This window comes from Vombatus ursinus, unplaced genomic scaffold (assembly GCF_900497805.2).
Source record: "Vombatus ursinus unplaced genomic scaffold, bare-nosed wombat genome assembly UNPS02014784.1, whole genome shotgun sequence".
Lineage (NCBI taxonomy): Eukaryota > Metazoa > Chordata > Mammalia > Diprotodontia > Vombatidae > Vombatus > Vombatus ursinus.
In genome coordinates this window covers 14,700,592-14,722,768 of record NW_020954562.1, presented here as the reverse complement: position 1 = coordinate 14,722,768, position 22,177 = coordinate 14,700,592, and the positions used below count along the sequence as shown (strand labels likewise).

Genomic DNA, 22,177 nt, shown 5'->3' with positions numbered 1-22,177 from the left:
TTTTTTTTTCTTCTGCTGTGTTTTGTTTCCTCTTTCTGGTGGTTCCTAATTCTTTCTTACAACATCACTAATATGAAAATATGTTTAACAGGAATATATATGTATAGCCTATATCAAATTGCGTGCCATCTTGGGGAAGGAGGTGGGGAGGGAGAGAGAGAAAAATTTAAAACTCAAAAGCTTATGTAAGTAATTGTTGATTATTCAAAATAAATTAATTAAAAAAAATAATTTTCTTAGTGCAAATCATAAATCAAATTTGTTATTTCCTGAAATCCTGTATTTACATTAATAACTTCTGACTTGATGTGATCAGCAAATATTCTTAATTCACCCCCCCCCAAAAAAAAGGCTCTGGATTCATGCTGTTACAGAAAAACCCACAATACAATTCACAGCTCCATATCAGGGACACTCCTCCTCCGCCAACAGTGCTTACAATAAAATCTAAGTGCAGCCCATAATCAGGATTATTTTTCACTGCGTACTTATGTAATTTTTCTCCTTACAAAGTGATCTCATTTTATACAATTAGACCAATGATATATTTTGAAACATTTTTTGGTTTAAAATCCAACATGTTCAAAATTTATACTGTCCCCAACCCCCAAAAAAAGAACCACCACCACCAATGCTATGAATGGGAAGTAGGCCATGTAATCTAACCCTCTCATTTTACAGAGAAGGAAAATCAAAAATCAGAAGTTACGGGATCTGCCAGAATCCAAACCACATACTGCCTTCAAACACAATGCAACATGCTGCTTCCCAAAACCATCTCCTGAAACAATTATTTTGAAAATATGAAAAATAACACAGAAAGGTGTTTGTAAGTGCCTGAGCTAGAATGAAACTAACTTTGAAAAAAATCTGCACATACCTACCTTTAAAATATGCCTGGTATCCTTGGGAACAAGCACATTATTTATAACAACAACAGGACTAAAATGACTAGTGTACCAGATTGACCAAATTCCGGATGCATTCCAGTGTGGCTCAAGGTGAAACTGGACTGCAGAAGGGTCAATCGCAAAATACCTGGGAACAGACACACAGAACACAGGGATTAGCCTCAGGCTTCCTGCTAACACTCTGAGTGAAGGGTTGGCACTGATCTCACTCTTAATTTCAAAAAAAGTCAGACATGCTAGCTAACTGGGATTGGATTATTTAGTCTGTAGATAATCTGCTCCTCCACTTCTTGATATCCTCCTATGGCTCAGTTATTACTGTATGAAATAGAACAGGAAGAGATAAAAAGATCCAGATCAGTTAATTATTCCAGCTTTAACGAGGGAGGTAAAAATTATTTTAGCAGCTCTACCCGAAGAGAGGCTAAGATGAAAATCTCACCTATAAAAATAGTTATCTAAAATCTCCCTAAGGATTTTCCTTTTAAGGAGCTCTTCCCTAACTCTTAATGAACAGAATTAAGACTGAATTAACCTGCTGCCAATAAATTCATAACCTCCTTCAAGGATGGGGCTGCTTTATTTTTGTCCTTCTATTCCCAGTACATTGAAGAGTGCTTGGACCAAAGGTGGTGCTTCATAAATGCCTGACTGATTGATTCAACCTACCCTTGCACCACAGGGCGAGAGAGACATGCTTGCAATGTGGCCGTGCCTTTCAGATTTCTTCCTTCCCCACGATAATCAGTTTCACTGAGACATGATGGAGCTGTTTGGAAATGGGAAGAAAAATAAGGGTCAAGCACCAATCTCTTGGTTTCCACTTAGGCTTTTCCTCTTTACTAACTCAGCCTATTACCTGTGTGCCTCCTTTGCAAAGCCTTTCATGCCTCTAGTTTATTTTCTTGGAGAAAAAATTAAGTTCCACATTTCATCTTTTTTCCATGACAAAGCCCTGCTTTTTCTCAACTAATAGGGGAAAAGTCCTTAGGCCTGCCAAGTACAGTAAGATGGGGGAAAAAAATGCAGCTAAATTGGGTGCATATCATAGCATAATAGCATAGCAGGGCACTGAAGGAACTGAGAAGGAAAGAAATAAAATCTAAATGGTAAGCCGGAGTTTTGGGTTTTTTTTTTTAATGGTGGTATCTTTTGACTGTTTTGTCATTCAGTGCCCTGTCTATGAAAAAAGAGACAAAGGTGGGAGGGAAAAAAAGAATGCAGATCTGAAAGTAAAATCGAATTTCAAAAAATTTTCTTATGGAACAAAGTACCCTAGAAATCTTTGATTATTCTTAACCCTGACCATTGCTGCATTAAGAGTTCCAACACAAAATTTCACATAAGGAATATGAAATAAACAGCACTGGCATTCTTTCCTCATGGAAACTCTAAGAACTATTCATCCCTGCACAATGGGAATCAAACTCATTATCTTCCCCTTACACTAATCTGCAGTTATAAATAAATCACTCCATACAGACAACAAGAATTATTATCATTATATCACCTATAAAGGCATATTCTGCCTAACATCAATAACTGGTTTCCACAAAAATGCAGCTTTAGGTGCAATGACAAAACAGGGAACAGTTAATCTCACGGGAACAATATTACAAATGGGTGATCAGCTAGTGGCATCACGGCAGAATTTCAAGATATTACAGTAAGGTTGGCCATTACATATTTATGGTATTCTTGGGAAAAAACATTAGTGATAACCATTCATTCATGGGGAATATGCTTTGACAATAGAAGTAAACAGGAGACTTTGCCAAACATGTACAAATACTGTACCTTTACAAATAAAAGAAGCAATTTTGGTAAAATTGGTTGCAGAAGAGGGTAGCAGGACTGGTTGAAATTGCAGAGATAAAGAATCTCTTTGTGAGAAATGATGTACATCCTGAAATAAAAGATAAATATCATTGACCTCCTTGTTGGAAGATGGCTATTGAGTATATTATTTTGTGAGAAACTTGAAGGATGCAAAAATGGAAAACAAAAATAATTGGGAGAGAAGAGGGTGGAAAATCAGAGATCCTAGCAGGAAAGATTCAGACATGCAAAGTGACATCTAAGGGGTGACCCAAATTATCTAGGCAGATGAAGAAGCAGCATGAGGGATGAGTGCAGAGCTATTGCCCAAAAGATAATTAATTGCTGATATTATGGGAAAGAGGCCAATTTTATTATCACTCTAAGAAGAAGGCCCAAGCAAAAGGATTTAAGAACAGACCTGGACCAAAAAATGAGGGAGACTGTGATATCTCCTATGCTCAAGTCAAAAGAATAATTTAGCTACTCCTCCTGTCCAGGTTGCTTCTGATTCAATTATAAGTTTTAAGGTTCTCTGACACTACACTTATTAAATAGGAAAATTAGTTCTATTTATCATCATCAGTTTTATTTGTCACCATCCTAAGTCTTCAGTACTTCATCAGATTCAAACGCTCATCCATGTGTATACTATTTCCTTCCACTGGTGTAGATTACACTGTCTCATTCTGTGTGAGTCTTGCCTGTTATCTTTCCATAACCTAACACGCTCGTCTCCCACCAGAGAAAGAGCTAACACCTGGGGGCTTTCCTCTAAGTTGGGATATTTTGTGGGGATCAGTGGGGCACCTGGGAGTGTAGCTGCATCTCTTTGCTCTCACGACCTTACTTGCCTCCTTTCTCCTTTTCCGATCGTGTATTTCCTCAATGGTAACCCTTAGGCCTGAGAGGCAGCATGGTTTAGTGGATAAAAGGGCTGTCCTTGGAGTCAAGGACCACCTGTTCCAAAATGGTTTCTGTGACCCTAATGAAGTCACGTAACCTTCTCAGAGTCCCAACCAATTCTTTAACGATATGGACAAAACAGGCGTTGATCTGCCTTGGTAGAAGGAGTTTTCTCACTGGAAGGTCTAAATACCAATGAAATCATAGGTCAAGACATTCCTTCATGCCCCCCAAAAAACTCCTTTTTAGTCATGAGCATCAATATGACAATAATGCCTTCTATTTGTATAGCACATTACACAGAGTGCTTTCACATACATTTTATTGGACCTCAAAACCCTATAAGGTGGTCATTATTAATCCATAAATGTCTATTAAATGGATAAGGAAACTGACGCCTGCCCAATGTCACAAGGTGACTAACAAAATGAAATGGAATTGGGAGTCAAGTACAGGATCATTTCACTACACTTTTCTCTTATCAGTAATAAATGATAAACATCTCTTGATAAACTTTGATGTATATATATGTGTAATCTGGTAAAATGTACTTTATTTTCTACCAAGTCTCTTCATTTGTTTATGTTAACCAGAAATATATTTTCTTTAAGTCACACATCCTCATTTTCTAAATTATTATCTGAGAGAAATGATGATATAAAAATGGACTGCAAAAAAAAATTTAACCACACGATAAATAAGCTAGAAGATCCCTGAGAGTTTGTATAGTTACAGTGTATAACTTCTGACAAAATCCACAGGAAAATCATCCAAGAAAAAGAGAAACTAAGCTATATTTTCATGATGCACAGAAAAAAATCCATCTATATAACCTCCCTAGGAAGGTTGGAACAAAAAATGTAACTAAAAATTACTGTGTTAAATGTACATTTTGAAATGAAAAAAAAATACATATTTTTACATATCTTGTATGTTACAAGATAACCTAAGAACACCATGTTACAAGAGAAAGTCAACAAGTAAATTACCTGTATCCACAGAAGGCTGTTTCCTGAATGTAATACATACATATTTACTGCAGAGTCATCTGTCAAAAACAATCAGAATAACTGAATTAAAACAAAGTTCTCTTAATTTTATATCTTTTTATAGGAGTTATTGAAATAACATCCTATAAATTCCTGTCAAAGTTGTAATAAAGATTTCTTCATTGAAATAAAAATTGGGATTTTTTTTTCTTACTGTAACTTTTTTTTTCCCTAACATAGAAAAAAGACAGTTACCACAGGCTACCAAAATAATGAAAAACAGCAAGTGCAGAAATGGTAGATTTGAGATTTATGGTCAAGAGGACAGTCAATCTGACCAACTGCATTAGCCTCAATAACAATCATCAAAAGATATAGCAGGTACTTCTAAGATAGTGACTATTAGGGCAAGAAAACAGAAGGGAAAGGAACAGCATATATTAAGTGCCTGTTATGTTTTGCTTAAGGATATATGACTTAAAGAAAATATACTTTTGGTTAGTATAAACAGAATTAAAAGACTTGGTAGAAAATTAACTGCACTTAACAACTAACTCCAAATTACATATACACATATCCATCTAAGTTTATCAAGATCTGTTTATTCACTTATTACTTCAAGTTCTACCAATCACCAATTTTATCTGTCATAATCCTACATATGTTTTTGGCACTATATACACAATATCTCAATCCTCACAACCACTCTGGGAGGCTGAGGCTATTATTATCACCCCCATTTTATAGGAGAGGAAACTAAAGTAGATGAAGTTTAAGTGACTTCCCCAGGGTCATACATCTCATAAGTATCTAAGGATGGACTGGAACGCAAATCTTCTTGATTTCAGGCCCAAGTGTCCTTTCCACTACACCATAGCTGCCTTTAGGAAGCAACACTCTTTCACATACTGACGGATTAAAATTGGGCACAGTATCATGAGACGCCACACCAGGGTTCTCAACCCCTCTTGTGTCCGAGCCTCCTTTGCGAGTCCAGTAAAACCAGTAAACCCCTTCTCATTATCATGTTTTCAAATGATTCAAAGCAATACTCAATTTCAATTAAAGGTTCTCAAAATACTATTTTCAAAAAGGAAATGCTAAATTTCAATTAGAGGTTAGTGAAATAAAGATGCCACTTTTTCCCATCCAAGTTTACAGACCCCATGAAAATTATCCAAGAAATCCTCATAGGCCCCAGGTTTAAAAAAGAAAAGAGAAGAAAAGAACCTGCATGATAATAATCTAAGACTGCCTACAAAATGCTGACTTGCTTTTAACTCTTAACTTGTCAAAATTTGATACATGGTGGATTTCTCCCTTCTTTTTAAATGCTAACCTTGAATAACTTAAATAACTAAAGAAAATGCTATTATTCACGGTAAAGAACAAATGCTTGTTGCCTAATGGGCCTAGAGACTATGTGTCAAATACTTTGCAAACTTTAAAACACTATAATAAATGTCAGTCATTACAATAATATTTATTTCTTGAACCACTGTTACAAATTACTACAAAAAGGGTTAAAAAAATTTACACTGTCACCAAACCCTGTCCCTAGAAATGGTACTGATTTCCTTCTTCCAAAATAACGTAAAATACAGGTTTCTGATTGAATCAATCAACCAAAAATAGGTATTTCTGCATAATGGAGCTTACGGATGAAAAACGGTGTTTATCCCATTAAAGTGCCCAGAAAGTTAAAGCCCATAAATTTTAAGGGGCGGTAAAGTTAATACTGTTAGGCAGGACTCAAATTTTCCAGGGTCAAGCTTCACAGACTACACTACTCACAGGTTTCCAGGAACTTCTGGCTCTAATTTACTATAATCTGGTAATTCACTGAAAATTTAGAATAACAATATTAATATGCATTTACATAGCACTTTAAAGTTCATGAAATTCTTTATATACGTTATCATATTTGATCCTCACAACCACCCAACGATGCAGGTATTCCAAGACTTATTGTGCACATTTTCTACGACACAATAAAAATCTGGAGAGATTAAGAGACTTTCCCATTTTCTCAAGGCTAATGAGTGTTCAAGAGGCAGGGGTCAACCCCCCACCTCTCTGATTCCAAGTGCACTATGCCATTCTTCTAATAACAAGGTCAAGAGAGCTTCCATTCAGTTTAACAGAAACAAATGAAATGGATGTCGGGTGATCTATGTCGACTAAGGCTGGAATGGAATGCCTTTTTTTTCATTTGCTTTAGAAAGATAGAAAAGGACATACTCAGGCAGCAGCTGCCACTTTTCCCCAAAAACTGTAATATTGCCTCAATTAGCTAAGATAAACATTGTGGAACCCTTCACTCTGTTTACAGTTAGAGTAAAGCAAAGGACTTTCTGCCTTTGCCTGAGGACAACTATCCCCAAGTGAACACTTCCAAGTAATGAAGGCTTCTATACCCACCAAGTTGTATCATAATGCAAGCTTCAAGGGTTTTACCTTACCTGAGGTCTCAGTTTTGTCTATAGCTACATAAACAATGGAGAGATTATCTAGTAAATCTTGTCTGCTCTCCTCATATTCTTCAGGGGAGGTTTCCGTGGTTAGAATTATGCTCATCTGTAGCAGCAAGGTGTCATCTGACTCTAGATAACAACTCTGAGGATGGATGGGGGGAAAACGGGAGAGAAATTCATCAATCTTTCAAAGTACATAAATCTGTTGACTTCAAAATACCACCCCCCAAACAAACAAAAATCACCAAAACATGGGACGATTTTTAGTTCTAAAATATAGATGCTCCTTTAAAAAAGAAATGCATTTACCTTGAGTTGCTGACAAACTTTATTATGTAAACTGCATTCTAGATGAACTTGTAAGAGACTAGTATTAGTGGTTTCTGCCTGGAAGAGTAAGAAGAAAAAAATCATTTTAAAAGGAAGGCTTGGTAAAACTCAGTGCGTAGGACAGAGACTTCATAATCGTAAGCTCCTTTTGCAAATACCCCTAAAACGTATTTGTGGAAATGTAAAGGTTCCAAGATTTTTCTGCCTCCTCTTTTTAATATGCCCTAGGGGCTAGACCACATTTACAAAATTGCACGGTACATTTGTAATGATTCTAAGCTGCTCGCTGCTACAAACACCCATTTTTCTAAACGTTAATTTAACCAGACATGTCAACGGCACAAGTCATGGAAAACCACAATCTTGTTAAATTCACAATTGCTGGGGACATGAAGGCCTTGGAAAGATGAATATTGGATATAAGAGATTATACCATACTGTCAAAGATGACTTTAAGAGAAGAAGTGCAAAAGATACCATAAAAGGAAGCAGATCAATTATTTAGGGAGATCAAGAGGTAATAAATGGATAGGACTGCCCATCCTCAAAAGAACCAGAGGAGTCCTCTAGTGGTTTGAGTAGAAACTCGATGGAAAAATTTACAGAAATGGACAAAAACCTGCACCAGTGAAGAGGGCCTAAAAATGAACGAAATCACAGCTCTGCTGAAACACAGAGATATTCCAATACTAGATTGGAACATTGTTGCATGGTACTCACATATATCTAGGGGAACATTAAGAAAAAACGGCATTAAGCAACTGCCTTTACTTGATGTATCTGCCACCTGAGAAGAATTCATTGTTCTCATTCTAAACATAGCAACACATTAAATTAGGTGATCTACCATTAAAGAAAGCATGAAAGTCAAAGGGATAGGCAATTCTCTAAAGGAAAAGTTTATCACCTATCAACCAATACATCAAAACCTGGTAATCCAGATCCTGTGTTTCCAATCTAAAAAATTTTAATTAGAAAATAAATAGCTTACAAGAATGTTTTTTAAGTTTATTTTTTCAAGACTGTTACCCTAATAAAATGTATTTGTCACCCACCAAATAAAATTATGCAAATAGTTTCACATGATGGCCATGATTAGGCTTCATCAATTTCCCAATGAAAAACTGGATACTGGAAGCCATGTAAAAAAGAGATCAAGGAGATATACAACCAGAAAAGGAAGTATGCTACCCAAGGTTAACCGATTAACAACCTATGCATCACAGTGGTCCCCAGGTAATGTAAAGCAATCTCGGTCCAACACATCAGGTGGACCTATCTTCTCTTAACACTCCCCACCCACCCCAAAGATTTATAAGAAGACATGCTCAAAAGATACCCAGTCTCAGAAGGCATGAATGGTTATTGTTATCTAGTTATTAACATAGATCTATTCATTAGAGTTCCTTGATGTCAGAGACTGTTTTTTGTCTCCTTTTTTTTTTTTATGTCCCCGGTACATAGTACAGTGTCTGGAATAGAGTAGATGCTTAATAAATATTTACCTGTTGATTTCTGTGTCACTAGTATAGCTATATCAATGAAATCACAGAACCACTAAATAAAATTCTTTATTTTCTAAATTTGTTACTTATGTATATTCTCTCTCCATATATATATATACACACATACATGTATATGTATACACATACATACATACATATATATACATATATATATATATTTTCTAGTTCCAACATGTTATATTAAAATATGCAGGAAATATTTAAAGAAATAGAAGAAAAGGAAGCCATCTATTATGACCATATCACTTGCACAGTGACTAAAAACCTAGAATGTTATGTACTTGGTTATTTTTTTTTTTGGTAATAGCTATTCTTCAGAACTTTCCATTAATGTAAAATATTGAAAGTAGCAAGAAAATTTTTTTATAATTTTAATGATTTATTTAAAAGTTATATGCCACGTATTAAGGAGGCATAAGAAAAAATCTCAGTAAAAAATGTGAAAAAAAAAATGAAAGAATCCACAAGAGGGAGTTCCAGCACCTCCAAATTTCCTTTCTATCATTTACAGAAATAACAAAAAATGTAGCTATAAAAAGAGGCGGCATGGTGTACCAGAGGGAAAGTACGCCTCACAGGCAGAAAGATGAAGGTTTAAGTTCTGCCTGTGACATCAATGACTCTGTCAAGTCGGGGCCTCATGTAACTTTTCAACGCTTTAGCCAACTCCCCTAAGATTATAACTTACAGAAAAGATGGTGGCCTGCATCGAAAGAGGGAGTTTCATTGTCTGGAAATTTCTGCTATCAGTGAAATCACAGGTCAAGTCTTTGCTCATCTTTGCCACATGAAGATTTTTCCAATGGCACCATATGGTTGCCACCTTGTGCTATGCCATAAGCTCAAAAGAAAACCCTAAGCAGAGGCTCATGCAGCAATGGTGAGGGGCCATTGTGGATGTGAGCAGGTAACTCATTACCAATGAGGAATTGCATGAGAACTAGGATAAAAGATAATCAATTATGTGACTAGAAAAGGACGTGAGTGAACCAATTATGTAGCAATACAGGGCAAAAACAGCAGGATAGACCATATGTTGTTCCGGTATTCACAAAATATCAAGCAATCTAAGAGGGCTCTATATTACAATGGATAGAAAACTCCTATGGAGATAATGGATGAAGACTTGCAAAATTTTAAGGATGAAAAGATAGAGATGGTTGTTCCCCTCCAACCCACTCCTCCGTTAGTACCTGGAACATAGTAGGTGCTTAATAAAATGTTTATTTTTCTGAACCTAGAACTTAAAAAAACCAACCCTGAACTCAAGGTCTCCACTATTCTCTACCCCCCCAAAAAAAGTCATGCAGTGCCATTTCATATACCCATGTAAGCCTCTATGCCTAACATAGCTATATATATACTAAGTCTGATATAGTAATTGCTAACATTTATATACCACTTTAAGGTATGCAAAACACTTCACATATATTATCTCATTTTATAATATTGGCTCATCATCCTGCTAATTTCAATCAACTAATGTTTAAGGTCTAAAATAATCTCTTATACCATTAGCTGCAACAATTAACTGAGCAAAGAGATGTTACTAACATTAGCCAGATGATATTTTGTAGTAAAATAGAAAAAACCTTTGAATTGAATTGGACCTGAGTCTGTCTTAGTCCTAGCTCTGTTATGTGACTTCTGGCTTCAGTATTACTGTTTGCAAAATGAGGACGACAACCTACATCACAGGGTTACTGGGAGGAGAGAGCTTTGGCAGCTCTAGAGGAACTATGGCAATGTGAAGCAGCTGTCCTGGATTGGCTAGTGAGGCAGAACGGTACTGTGGAAAGGTCACCGCCTCTCAACCCGGGTTCCAAGCCCACCTCCAACATTTATTATCTGTGTTACTTTGAGCAAGACACTTAACTTCCCTAATCCTCTCATCCCTAAAATAAGTTGGGATTGAATGACCCTTCACATTCCTTCCGGTCACCCTAAGAAATCTACAATATATAAAGTATTCTTTGAATTCTCTTCAATCTGGACAAAAGGCCTTATTACAGATAAAAGGAAAAAAAAACCAAGTCTGTAGCACTGTTCTTCATAAATCAGGCAATTCTTTATTAGTCTAAATGTCAGGGTATGCAAGAGAAGTATCATTACCCACATTTGACATATGAAGCAAATGAAGTTTGGAGAAGTTAGATAAATGTCCAAAATATCAAACAGCTAACTGGGGAGTTCCAACCTACAATTCAGGCTACTCGGCTCCAACCCTAAACTTTTCTTACAACAAACAAATCACAACTAATCCAGATGCCTACAATCTACACTGAAATTTAGGTATAAAATATACATGCCAATGTGGACATATATGTAGAAGGATGTAGTGAGTTGTACAACAATGTAAAAAGAACTGGGCTGTCAACTAATTTTGAAATTTAGTTTTCACAGTTTTGTAGCTAAGAGGTAATATAGTGGGGACAGTTGGTGCAAGAGCATAATAGATTCCCTTGCATCCCATCCACCAGAGAAGGCTCCAAAAAGGAGGTGGCACTTTTAATAGGTATTTAAGGAGGTGAAAACTCTTTACAAGACACTGAAAAGGAAGACCCTATAAAAGAATTAAAACCAGTATAACTCAGAATAGTAACAACAATCAAGCTTATAAATATAGTAAAAAGAAATGGCAGTGACTTCAAATGATTGGGGCATTCTTATTTCACTTAAGCACAATTATAAATAAGAACTGTACATTGACATAAGTAAAGTCCCACTATAATATTTCAAAATGGTCATGGACAACAGGAGGGATTATACCTGTTCTCATTGGCCCGAGGGCCTAAATAGTGTCAAGAGATAGGTTTAGTCACCACATTAAGGAATAATTCCCCACCAGAGTTGTCTAGACCTGCTGTCTCAGGAGATAGTGAGTCTATCCTCACTGGAAGTGATCCAAATGGGAGGTGGGTGACTACTTCTCGGGAATGCGGTGACTCCGAGGTCCCTTCCCATTCTGTGATTTTGTGATTCTATAGTAAAATATTTCAAAGTGAATACGTGGCCTAGCATAACTGAGTTGACAAGCCCCCAAGGATGTTGTAGTCAGGAGCACAAGGATGGTAAGTGATTTGCCCAGTGTCTCCCAGCTAGTAAATGTCAAAAGCAGGATTTAAACCCAGTCTTTCTGACTCCAGGCCCAGCATATTATCTGTTGTGCCAAGTTGTCTCTATTACAAATAGAATACAAACGAGTGGTTTAGGGGGAAATTTTAAGAGTTCACATAACCAAAGGATACTGAAATGAGTACCAAAGTTTTATGAAATTGTAATTACCATGGCCATAGAAATATGGTCCGTGAGACCTGGCTTATATTTTAGATGCCATCCAATCTGACCCCTTCATTTTGAAGATGAGGTTAAGTGAACTACTCAAGCTCACAGTGGAGGCAGAATTTGAATCCAGATTCAAAGCTATTACTCTTTCCACCATCCTTACCTCCTCAGGTCACCTAGTTTAAACTCTTCATATCACACAAGGAAGCCAAGACCCAGAGAAGCCTTACTCAAAATCACAGAGACAGGAAGCAACTGAGAAAGGATTTAAGCTTCCAATTCAGTGATCCAGTCACCACTCTTTCTGTAGCACGACTCTATCTCTCAGAGTGATAAATTCCTATTTTCTTTGAGTCTATCTTCCTTAGTCATCTTTTTTTGTATGTTTTTTGAAGCAACTGGGGTTATGTGATTTGCCTGGGGTCATACAGCCAGTAAGTGTCTGAGGCTGGATTTGAACTTCAGTCCTCCTGACTCCAGAGCCGTTGCTCTATTCCACATACCACCTAGCAGCCCCCTTCCTCTGACATGTTAATGTTTCTCCGACTATAAGCTAACACACCAACGTCTACACCCTGTATCATGCTCTACAAAACAATGCTATTTCTGTGTCTCAAGTCACTCAGATGAGGTGATTTGTTCATCTGATAAATATGAACCAAAAATGACGCTAGAAAAGAAGAGGGAGATTTGGCCTCTACCAACATAACCATCAATTTCCATAATAAATGAATGTAACACAGTACCACCTACATGGCACACATGCTCACCTGAGTCTAAGCTGAGACAAATAGGGTTAAATGACTTGCCCCTGGTCAGAGAGTCAGTCAGTGTTCAAGGCCAAATTTGAACTCAGGTCTTCCTGGCTCCAGGCCTAGCATTCTATCTACTACAACACCTAGCTGCCCCTTGCAGGCACTTAACAAATGCTTATTTTCTTCCCTTCTATTTCTACAAATATTTTCTTTGATAGTAACCATTTTTGCAGCATTTTTGATATAACAAATGGAATATTAGACCTCATTAATTTCTTGGATTTAAACTTTAATATAGTTGTACTCATTTAATTAAACATAGAAAAAAATTAAGTAAAAAAAAAATTACTCCTTCACTTCTCAAAGTACTACAAAGCAGAGGAGGAATAAAGCTTGTCAGAAAGCTTAAAATGACTGTGGATCTCAGTGATAGGTCCAAGCAAGAGTTACCATGCTGAACAAACATCAAGCAATTGTGAGGCATCACAAAAAACAAAAAAAAGCTAGAGATAGGAAGATGAAAAAAAATGAGAATTCCTAATTTCAATGATCTTAAAGTGGGGCTGGGAACATACACAAAAAAGGAAGAACCAAGATAGAAGTAGGGGCAAAGAAAGCCAGCCACTGTGTAATAAGTTTTACCCCATGAAAAGTCAAAACAATTATTTACTACACATCATTCACTTTCCCTGGCAGTTAATAAGTGACATAAATGGCTATCAAAAAGAAAAAAAGTGGGACTATTTTGAGGAAAAACTGACAACCCAAAAAATGCAGCAGTGATAAGGGTGTATGACTTATAGGAAAGAAATATGGTCACCACTCATCAACTTTAAAGTTAACAACCTTAAAAGCAATTTTAGAGAAGTAAAGTGTACTTTCTAATTCTAGAAAACAGACGAAAAGATGCACTGTCTGGAGGTAAGGGACAGTCTGTCCTAAGCAAAAACCATATCCAAATATACACTTTTAAATAAGATTTTATTTATTTTTAATTGTCTTTTTTTTACATTACATTCATTTCTAAAAATATCCCTCCCTCCCCCAAAACAAGCAAGACCTCTCCTTTTTAACAAAGATGTAAAAAGAAAGAGAGTTTGGCAAAACTCGACCCCATCCTACTCTCAAGCAAATAAAACCAATGCTCACAACTAACCAAAAAGATCAGAAGGCACGTACCTAAGAAACAAATGCCACACTGAGAGCTCATCTTGTATTCAGTCATAGTATTCACTCATAGTAACATTAAAGGGTTATGTGATTCAATAACACAGTCCTATGCTGCTCACAGCACTGCCCTCAAGTTTTAGGGCTGAACTGCTAACATGTCTAAATCCCCATTAATAGTCCATCATGGAGCTGTATTTCCTTAACTTAGCTACAACTTCTTTGAACCTACTGTACATTTCTGGACAATAGTCCATAATAATATATCATGGAGCGATGCTTCCTTAACTCAGCTGCAACTTCCTTGAACCTATTGTACATTTTTGGATAATAATCCATAATAGTACATTATAGAGCTATGTTTCCTTAACTTAGCTACAACTCCTAAGGGTTAAAGTGCTTATAACCAGAAGAGAACCTCCTTCTCTGACTGGTCCTTAGAGTTTCAAAGCCAACTTCATGTGATGGCCTATTGACCTAATGGGAAGACTCTATTCTATTCCCAGCAAGGCTTTGGAGAAGAACGCCTGGGAATCCTCCCTAATCATCTTTACTTAAGGAATACAAAACACAGGTAAAGTTGTTCCTTCCTGGGCTCCAAACGATTTTTCCACACTCAAAAACTCACCTGTGTTTGTGAAATCTGGACACTCTGGACATGGGGAAGCAGCAAATGAGCATTCGGTAACTGTTTTGTGGAACCTTCAGTGGAGAATCGTGGAGCTCCAGTTCCAAAGACCTGGAAGAAAAATGACAAATCACACTATTAGGAAGATATAAAATACTCAATCTTCAAGTATCAATTACCATTCCAGAAGAAGTCTATATTCCTGATGCTAAATTTCAAGGATCTTCATCAGTTAAGGATCCCATGCTTATAAAACCATCCTTCCCAGCAAACCACAGGCCTACAAGCTGAATGTTTGTACTATGTAGACTGTAAACTATATGAGGGCAGGAAAAAGGTCTTATAAAAATGCTGCGTGGAGCCAGAAGATAACTGTACACAGTGACAGCAATGTAATCAATTGTGAATGACTTAGCTATTCTCAGTAATACAACGATCCAAGACAATTCTGAAGGACTTATGATGAAAAATGCTATCCATCTCCAGAGAAAGAACTGACAGAGTCTGAATGCAGATCAAAGTATACTATTTTTCACTTTCTTTATTTTTCTTGGGGTTGGGGGGGGGGAGTCTGTGCTCTCTTTTGCATCATGGCTAATATGGAAATATGTTTTGCATGACTTCACATAAATAATCTACATCAAAGTGTTTGCCTTCTCAAGGAGTAAGGAGGAGAGGAAGGGAGGTAATGTGAAATTCAAAAATTATAAAAAATGAATGTCAAAAATTGTTCTTAAATGTAATCGGGAAAAAAATGAAATGGCATTCTATTAAAATTGTCATATGGCTCCAAACCTCTGGAAAGAGCCTGCTTTACCCAGAACTCTTTAACAAGTACTTATTATTTGAATTTTGTCTCTTTTATTTTGGCGTGTCAAAGGCACACTGCCTTCAGACTGACTAGATTTAGTTAGAAGAACTATGACTTAGTTAATGAAATTATTACGTTTGGTCATCTCAATGTCCAAAAAGAAATTCACACATCCCCCGAGACTCCACATGGGAGAATGACAAAACTACTAACTTCTTAAGTTTGCTTTATAAAAGAATGCCTTTTACATTTTACAAGAGAAAAACTGAATATCCAACTGAGTTTTTTTTCCTACTCCAATATCTGTCAAAAATCAAGAGACCAAGATGAGGCCACACTGCATCATATGTGACAGTTGTAGCACAGAACAAGTCTGTGATCTGTGTCCAAGTTGGGCATGAAAAGGGGTTTAAACTAAGTGAGACCGAAGTTAACTAAAGGGCTATGGATCTTTTGAATCTGGGGGTCTTAGAGCACAATGCCCACCTTTCCAAAACTGCTTAGAATTCTTTTTCTTTTTATAGCCTCTTTGTACATAAACTTTATAATGAAGCTAAGATCAAACAGATTTACTGGGAAAAAAAGAGGGGGAAAAATTACTTCACCTGGTAGGAAATAACTCCATAAGAGGATGTATTTATAAATAAAGAACTTTCAATGCTCCCTTGTTCAGTTGGTAAAAAAATAATTCTGAAGGAGGTTTGTCCCATTGCTGGAATCACCTGAAAGACAGGTATACATTAATTCCACCTGCTCAAAACCAATAATTAAAGTATCTCTTTAATCCCTCCACTTAGACAACTTTCGTGCTACTTAAAACCTACAAACAGTAAGGATGACGATCTCTCTGGATTTCTACAACAGATTAGAATCCCCAAGTCTGAGGGCACTTTAAAAAAAGAACATACCAAAAGGTTTACTGACAACAGAGAACCCAAATCCTTTAACTTTCATTTGGGATTATAGTGTCTCTGCCCCTACACGAGCCACTTATGTTTGTTTGTTTTTTTTTATAAATTTCCTCTCAAACTTCACATTCAAATCTTTCAAAGCTTTTCCTAGACACCAGGAATTCTTAATCTTTTATGTGTCATAGACCTCATTGGGCAGTCTTGTGAAGTCAGTGGACCCCTTCTCAGAATGATATTTTTTAATGTAAAAAACAAAATGCATACGATTTCAAAGGAAACAAATCATTTCTAAATACAGTTTAAAAAAAAAAGTTCAAAGACCCCAGTTAAGAATCTCTGCCCTTCACCAAAGTTTTCATCTTTACATAAATATAGAGGAGAACCATACAGGAACACTCAAATGCTTTAGCCAAATAAGTGAAATGTCATTACTGGATATGTTAAGATGATAAAACAATATTGGTCTTTCTCCTGCCATTCCCCTAAGCCAAATTCCAAAAACCAAGTTCAAAAGTGAAGGTGAATATAAGCAAACATGGAAAAATAAAGCCATGTAACTAGTTGGGAATTGTAAACAGAGTTTAAATACCATTCAAATTAAAAACATCAAGAAAGTTTTTCAGTCAAGTCCAACTCTTTATGACTGCATTTGGGATTTTTTCTGGAAGAGATGAGGAAACTGAGGCAAATAGGGTTAAGTGACTTGCCCAGGGTCACACAGCTAAGTAAGTGTCTGAGGGTGGATTTGAACTCAGGAAAATGAGTCTATCTGACTCCAGGCCTGGGACTCGATCCACTGCGCCACCTAGCTGCCCTATGTGAGTAAATGCTTAGGCCAGCTAGTTAGACTTATCACCTACCTACCACCTATTCTCCTCCATAAATGAATTTTTAAATAATTTTTCATTGCATTTTAGAGACAGAAAAAAAGGCTGCAAACATTTTCTAATTATTGAATATTTCAGAATCTGCGCTACACTAAAAGTTCACAATTTGAGATTTCACTTACAGTAAACGAAAATCTTTGCTATTTATACACTCAACTATCTGGTTTGAAGTCTAAATTTTTTCTCCCTTATATGCTGATATCAAGACCCACCCCAAAATAAAGAAAAAACCTTCTGGAAAAAATAAACACCAAAGCAAATAAGCAGAGGGAAAACACCAGGGTTAACAGGGAAAGGGGAGACAAGCAGAAAATGAAAACTTTGGGCCAAAGAAAGCATGAAACTTTGGCACCCTTCCACCACATAGTTTCCAAGGGTATATCAACACTCACCCTGCAATGAACAGGAGACACATGAAAATGTCTAGAAGCTGTAAACACTGAATTCACTACAACTTCTTTATCCCTACTAGGGTTATGAGCATATAGTATTTTGGCTGTGGGAAGTCCCAATAACCTAAGAGGGAAAATGAGAAAAAAAATATTATATATGTGTATGTGTATAGACTTATCATATTTTTACAAGAGATCAATTTTCATTACCTTCTTTTAAAAAATACAACAAATCCTGGTTCCATCAAAATATATCAACTACAACAGTAAGAAATAGCATTTCCTTTTATAAACCTTAATCCAAACCAAAGGGCAAGGGAAAGACAGGATGGCTAGACATAGGCTGCAAAAAAAAAAATAAAGCTATCATTAAGGACATTTATGATAAGGAATCTGATCCCACTCATGTGAGAACCAAGAAAGCAGCTCATATTCTGTGCTGGTACGCAGTATTTTAAAAACAAAAAAAATGGACTGAAGCCTTCAGTGTGGTGAGTCTACTCTCATTGGAAGATTTATCAAAAGACCTAGGTAAGAGACACATGGGATGAGATGATGAGACAGGGCTGCCATTTTTACCTAGGATGTGAATCCCCCAAACCAAGAAGCTCATAGACTTTACCTGACAATCCCAACCCCAATGGGGTTTATGCTACACGAATCCAATGGGGCCATTAAACTTTTTTAAGTACAATACACATTAGGCACTAGATATTTCTCCAACTCGTACAAATAATTCAAATGAAAATAAATCATGTTTAGATAAGAGAAAATTTGCCTGCTCACATGAAAACCCAATTCCCTTAGGCTTTGTTTCTGGGCATTAAGTGTAAAGGCTATTTGCTGAACATTCCACTCTTCTGGAAGTAGTGGTCTTTCAACTCACAGGAGTATTATTTCTTGGTAGCTCTGGCAAAAGGAATTACTTAATAGATGCTAAAAAAGACTGCCTTGGTAAAAAATGAAAACATGCAACGCTGTGACATAAAACCTTGCTTTGTAACACTATAATTACTAGAGTCAATTTTTATCATAGCACCTGTCTCTGACTGTAACTCCACTGAGGCAGGGGAAAAGGAGTCAACAGATAGACAGATCTGGAGGAACAGGCTACTCCTTAATCACCTCACTGCTTATCTCTTACTCTCCTCCAACACCAAGTACAGTATCAGTCCTTGCTTCAATCAACAGTGGCCCTGGCTTCAGTTCAACTCAATAAACAGTAATCAAGCACTTATTATGTGCTATGCTATATTCCAGTCGAGTAACATTCTCCTAGACAACACAGGTGGCTACCAGAAATGTCACTGAAGTCACAGGTGCAATTCCAATAGTTCTAGTAAAGAGAGCTTGAATGAGCAATATTTCTTAGCAAAGGTTAGGAAACACAACTATTCTCTGAATTTAACAAAAATCTCAGGGCTACTGGGTCTCTGTTTTCCTTTAAAAAAAAAAAATTAAAAAAAAAAGGACCTATGTAACCACATTGAGAAAGTCTTATAATCCAGAGCCACTGCAAAGGACGGAGAAAGGTCATCCTTGGAATAAGGAAGACCTGGGTTCTAGTACTTGACTCTGGATATCTTGATATGTGACCAAAGACATGTCACTTAACCTAACCTATTACTGTTTCAAAGACTACCTACTAAACCACATCTATGGAGGGTGCTTCCACACTGGGAGTTCTCAAACAATGAAATCACAGGTCTAGCTGACAAAAAAATCAACATCATCTTTAAAAATGGCAATCATCTACTTTTCTCCTTCTCTAAATCAAAAGTGTTTAAGTTTTAACTAACAAGAATTGAAAAATTAGAATCAATTAATAAACATTTGTTAAGGGCCTACTATCCACTGAGATAATTTTTAAAGTGCTCTTACTATCATAAGGAGGTAAATTTTCTGAGTACAACAAGCAAAGAATGTCACAATCAAGAAAGTCCTATTGCAGTGGCCCAACATCTTACCATCTCATTAAATTAAACAGCAATGTCTTTCCTGGTTTTTAATTTCCAAGAAAAAGGAATCAATTAGTTAAGTCATTAATGCTTACATGTAAATGCTTCATATCCTACCGACATGACTAGGAGAACAGACTTGGTTTCATGTAACACTTCACCTACATGTGTAAAATATCTCCCCAGGGAACAACCACCAAGGGCACTGGGGAGAATCAGAGCCCACAGCCGTCCTACCCTCCATAGAAGCTCAGACTGAAGCAATAAATCAAACAGTTGGGAATGTTGGCCAGGACTTTGGAGTAGTTATCACTCTGCTATTTTTAAACTGTTATGAAGATCTTAAATTTCCTTTACCAGAGACAACTGCCAGGTTCCCCAGGGTCTAAAGGACAATCAAAAGGGAAGTTCTCTCTTTGAAAGGCAAACCTCAGAATTTTATACCTTATCAATCCAGCCTCTTCTCAGGATAATTAGCACCCTCTACTTCAAAGCTGTCTGCCTATAACAAAACCCTTACAATAACCCTCTGGAGTCAAGTGGGATTAAACAATATTATCCTTGCTTGATATATAGGGAAGCTAAGCTATGGAAGGGGAAAGGGATTTTACCCAAGGTCACACACAGAGTAAACGACAGTATCAAAAACAGAAACCAGACAGCAAAGTAGTCATGGAAGGCATTCTTGCATTGCCCCCCATTCTAGTACGTCTGATCCTTCCATTTGTTAGATATGCATTAAAACTTCATTCATCTCAACACTGATAATTTGGAATGCATGGCCACGTAGATGTCATGGATAAATTTTTTGAGTAAAAAATTCAAATAAATGTCTTCCTCTAAGAACATTCATAGTAAAACAGTGTGATATAATGGAAGTCCACTGACAAAGACTCTAGACCCAGTTTTATTGCCTATGTGATCTTGGGCAGCTATATGGACCTCAATTTCCTAAGCTATTAAAAAAAAAAAAGGAGGAAGAGGAGATAAAATACTTAGTCTGCCTACATAACAGGACCAAATAAGATAACAAATATGAATAAAAACATGAAGTCACTTTAAAGAGAGAAAGGCATTACTATTAAGGTAAATTGAATTTAAAACTAAGTTAATCACAATGAAGGTTGAATTAACCTTTATTTTAATGCCTTCAGATTATGCAACCAGTAATTCATTCATCTATACTAATTAACTAGATTTATGACATGTTATATTGATTATAAACTGTAGTTTTTCACTTACAGTTTAATTTTGTTTTGTTAGTGGGTGAATCAGCAAGCATTTTTTATAGTGCTTACTATGTGCTACATACATACAAGGTTTATACAATGTACATGGAACATCATCTAGGAAGGAATGGGGGCAGAGGGATACCAATAAAGGTCCCCTTTAAAAGATGATTTTTGAGCAGTCTTAAAAAGAAGCCAAAAGGCAAGTAAGGGGAGAGTATTCCAGGCATGAGAGCCATTGACAAGGTATAGACTTGGAAAACAGTGTCATGTTTACGGACCAGTAAGAAGGCCAGTGTTCCTGAATGACAGACAATGGAGAAGGAAGTAAAGCCTAAGAAAACTGGAAAGGTAAGAATGGACCAGACTATGGTGGGCTTTGAATGTCAAAACAGTAGATTTTATATTTGATCCTGGAAATAATATGGAGTCACTGTAGTTTGCTGAGTAGGAAAGTGGAGTGTGACATGATTAGATCTGAGCTTTAGGAAAATCACTATGGCAGTTTAATGGAGGATGTAATGGAGTGGGGAGACATTTGAGGGCAGGAAGACCAAACAGAAGGCAGTAACAGTCCACGTCACCTAGTGAGACACTATTGAGGAAAAAGAAAAGAAGATGCAGAAGTGACTCTTAGGCGACACCAAGAAAGTGAGTGAGACCTGGATGAAGATTTAGCAAAGGAGAATAAGGAGAGGTCAGATAGGTAGCATGAGAACTGAAGATCAGTGCCACAAATACCTGCATCAAGAAGAGGCTGATCAATGGTGTCTAAGGCTACAGAAGTGATCAAGAAAGTCGAAGACTGAGAAAAAGTTATCAGTTTGGCCATCAAGAGATCACTAGTGACTTTGAAGAGAACCATTTCAGGGGAATGAAGCTGAAAGTCAGATTGCAGAGGAGTGAGGATTTTTTTTTTAAATTATAGGGGAAGCAGCCTATAGAAAGACAGAATGAAGGAGATATGGAGGAATGATAGTAGGGGCAATCTGTAAGAGAAGATGGGATGAGATTAAGGGTCATCTACAGCAGTTTGACCTGACGAGGTGAAGGGCTTCATGTGAGATAGAGTTGAAGGATTGGGGAAAAACATCTGAGACATGTGAAATAAGGGAAGAAGAGGAAACTCTCAATGAATAAGAGTTCGATTTTTTCAGTGAAGTGTGAGTCTAGGTCCTTGGCTGAGATAGTAGTGGGGAG

The 22,177-nt window shown here is 36.8% G+C and overlaps 1 protein-coding gene across 3 annotated transcripts in view; it reads right to left on the bottom strand.

Annotated features, from left to right (window-relative positions):
* The window catches only part of TMEM131L (transmembrane 131 like), a 166,920-nt gene that overhangs the window by 64,232 nt on the left and 80,511 nt on the right, over positions 1-22,177 (bottom strand). For all 3 annotated transcript variants that reach the window (XM_027866844.1, XM_027866846.1, XM_027866845.1), the window contains exons 5-13: positions 17,791-17,914; positions 16,206-16,322; positions 14,790-14,900; positions 7,408-7,485; positions 7,087-7,240; positions 4,625-4,683; positions 2,709-2,817; positions 1,581-1,680; positions 885-1,038 (exon numbers count right to left, since the gene is read on the bottom strand). In XM_027866844.1, the coding sequence (XP_027722645.1) occupies positions 885-1,038; positions 1,581-1,680; positions 2,709-2,817; positions 4,625-4,683; positions 7,087-7,240; positions 7,408-7,485; positions 14,790-14,900; positions 16,206-16,322; positions 17,791-17,914 (1,006 nt within the window). The remainder of the gene's footprint in view (positions 1-884; positions 1,039-1,580; positions 1,681-2,708; positions 2,818-4,624; positions 4,684-7,086; positions 7,241-7,407; positions 7,486-14,789; positions 14,901-16,205; positions 16,323-17,790; positions 17,915-22,177) is intronic.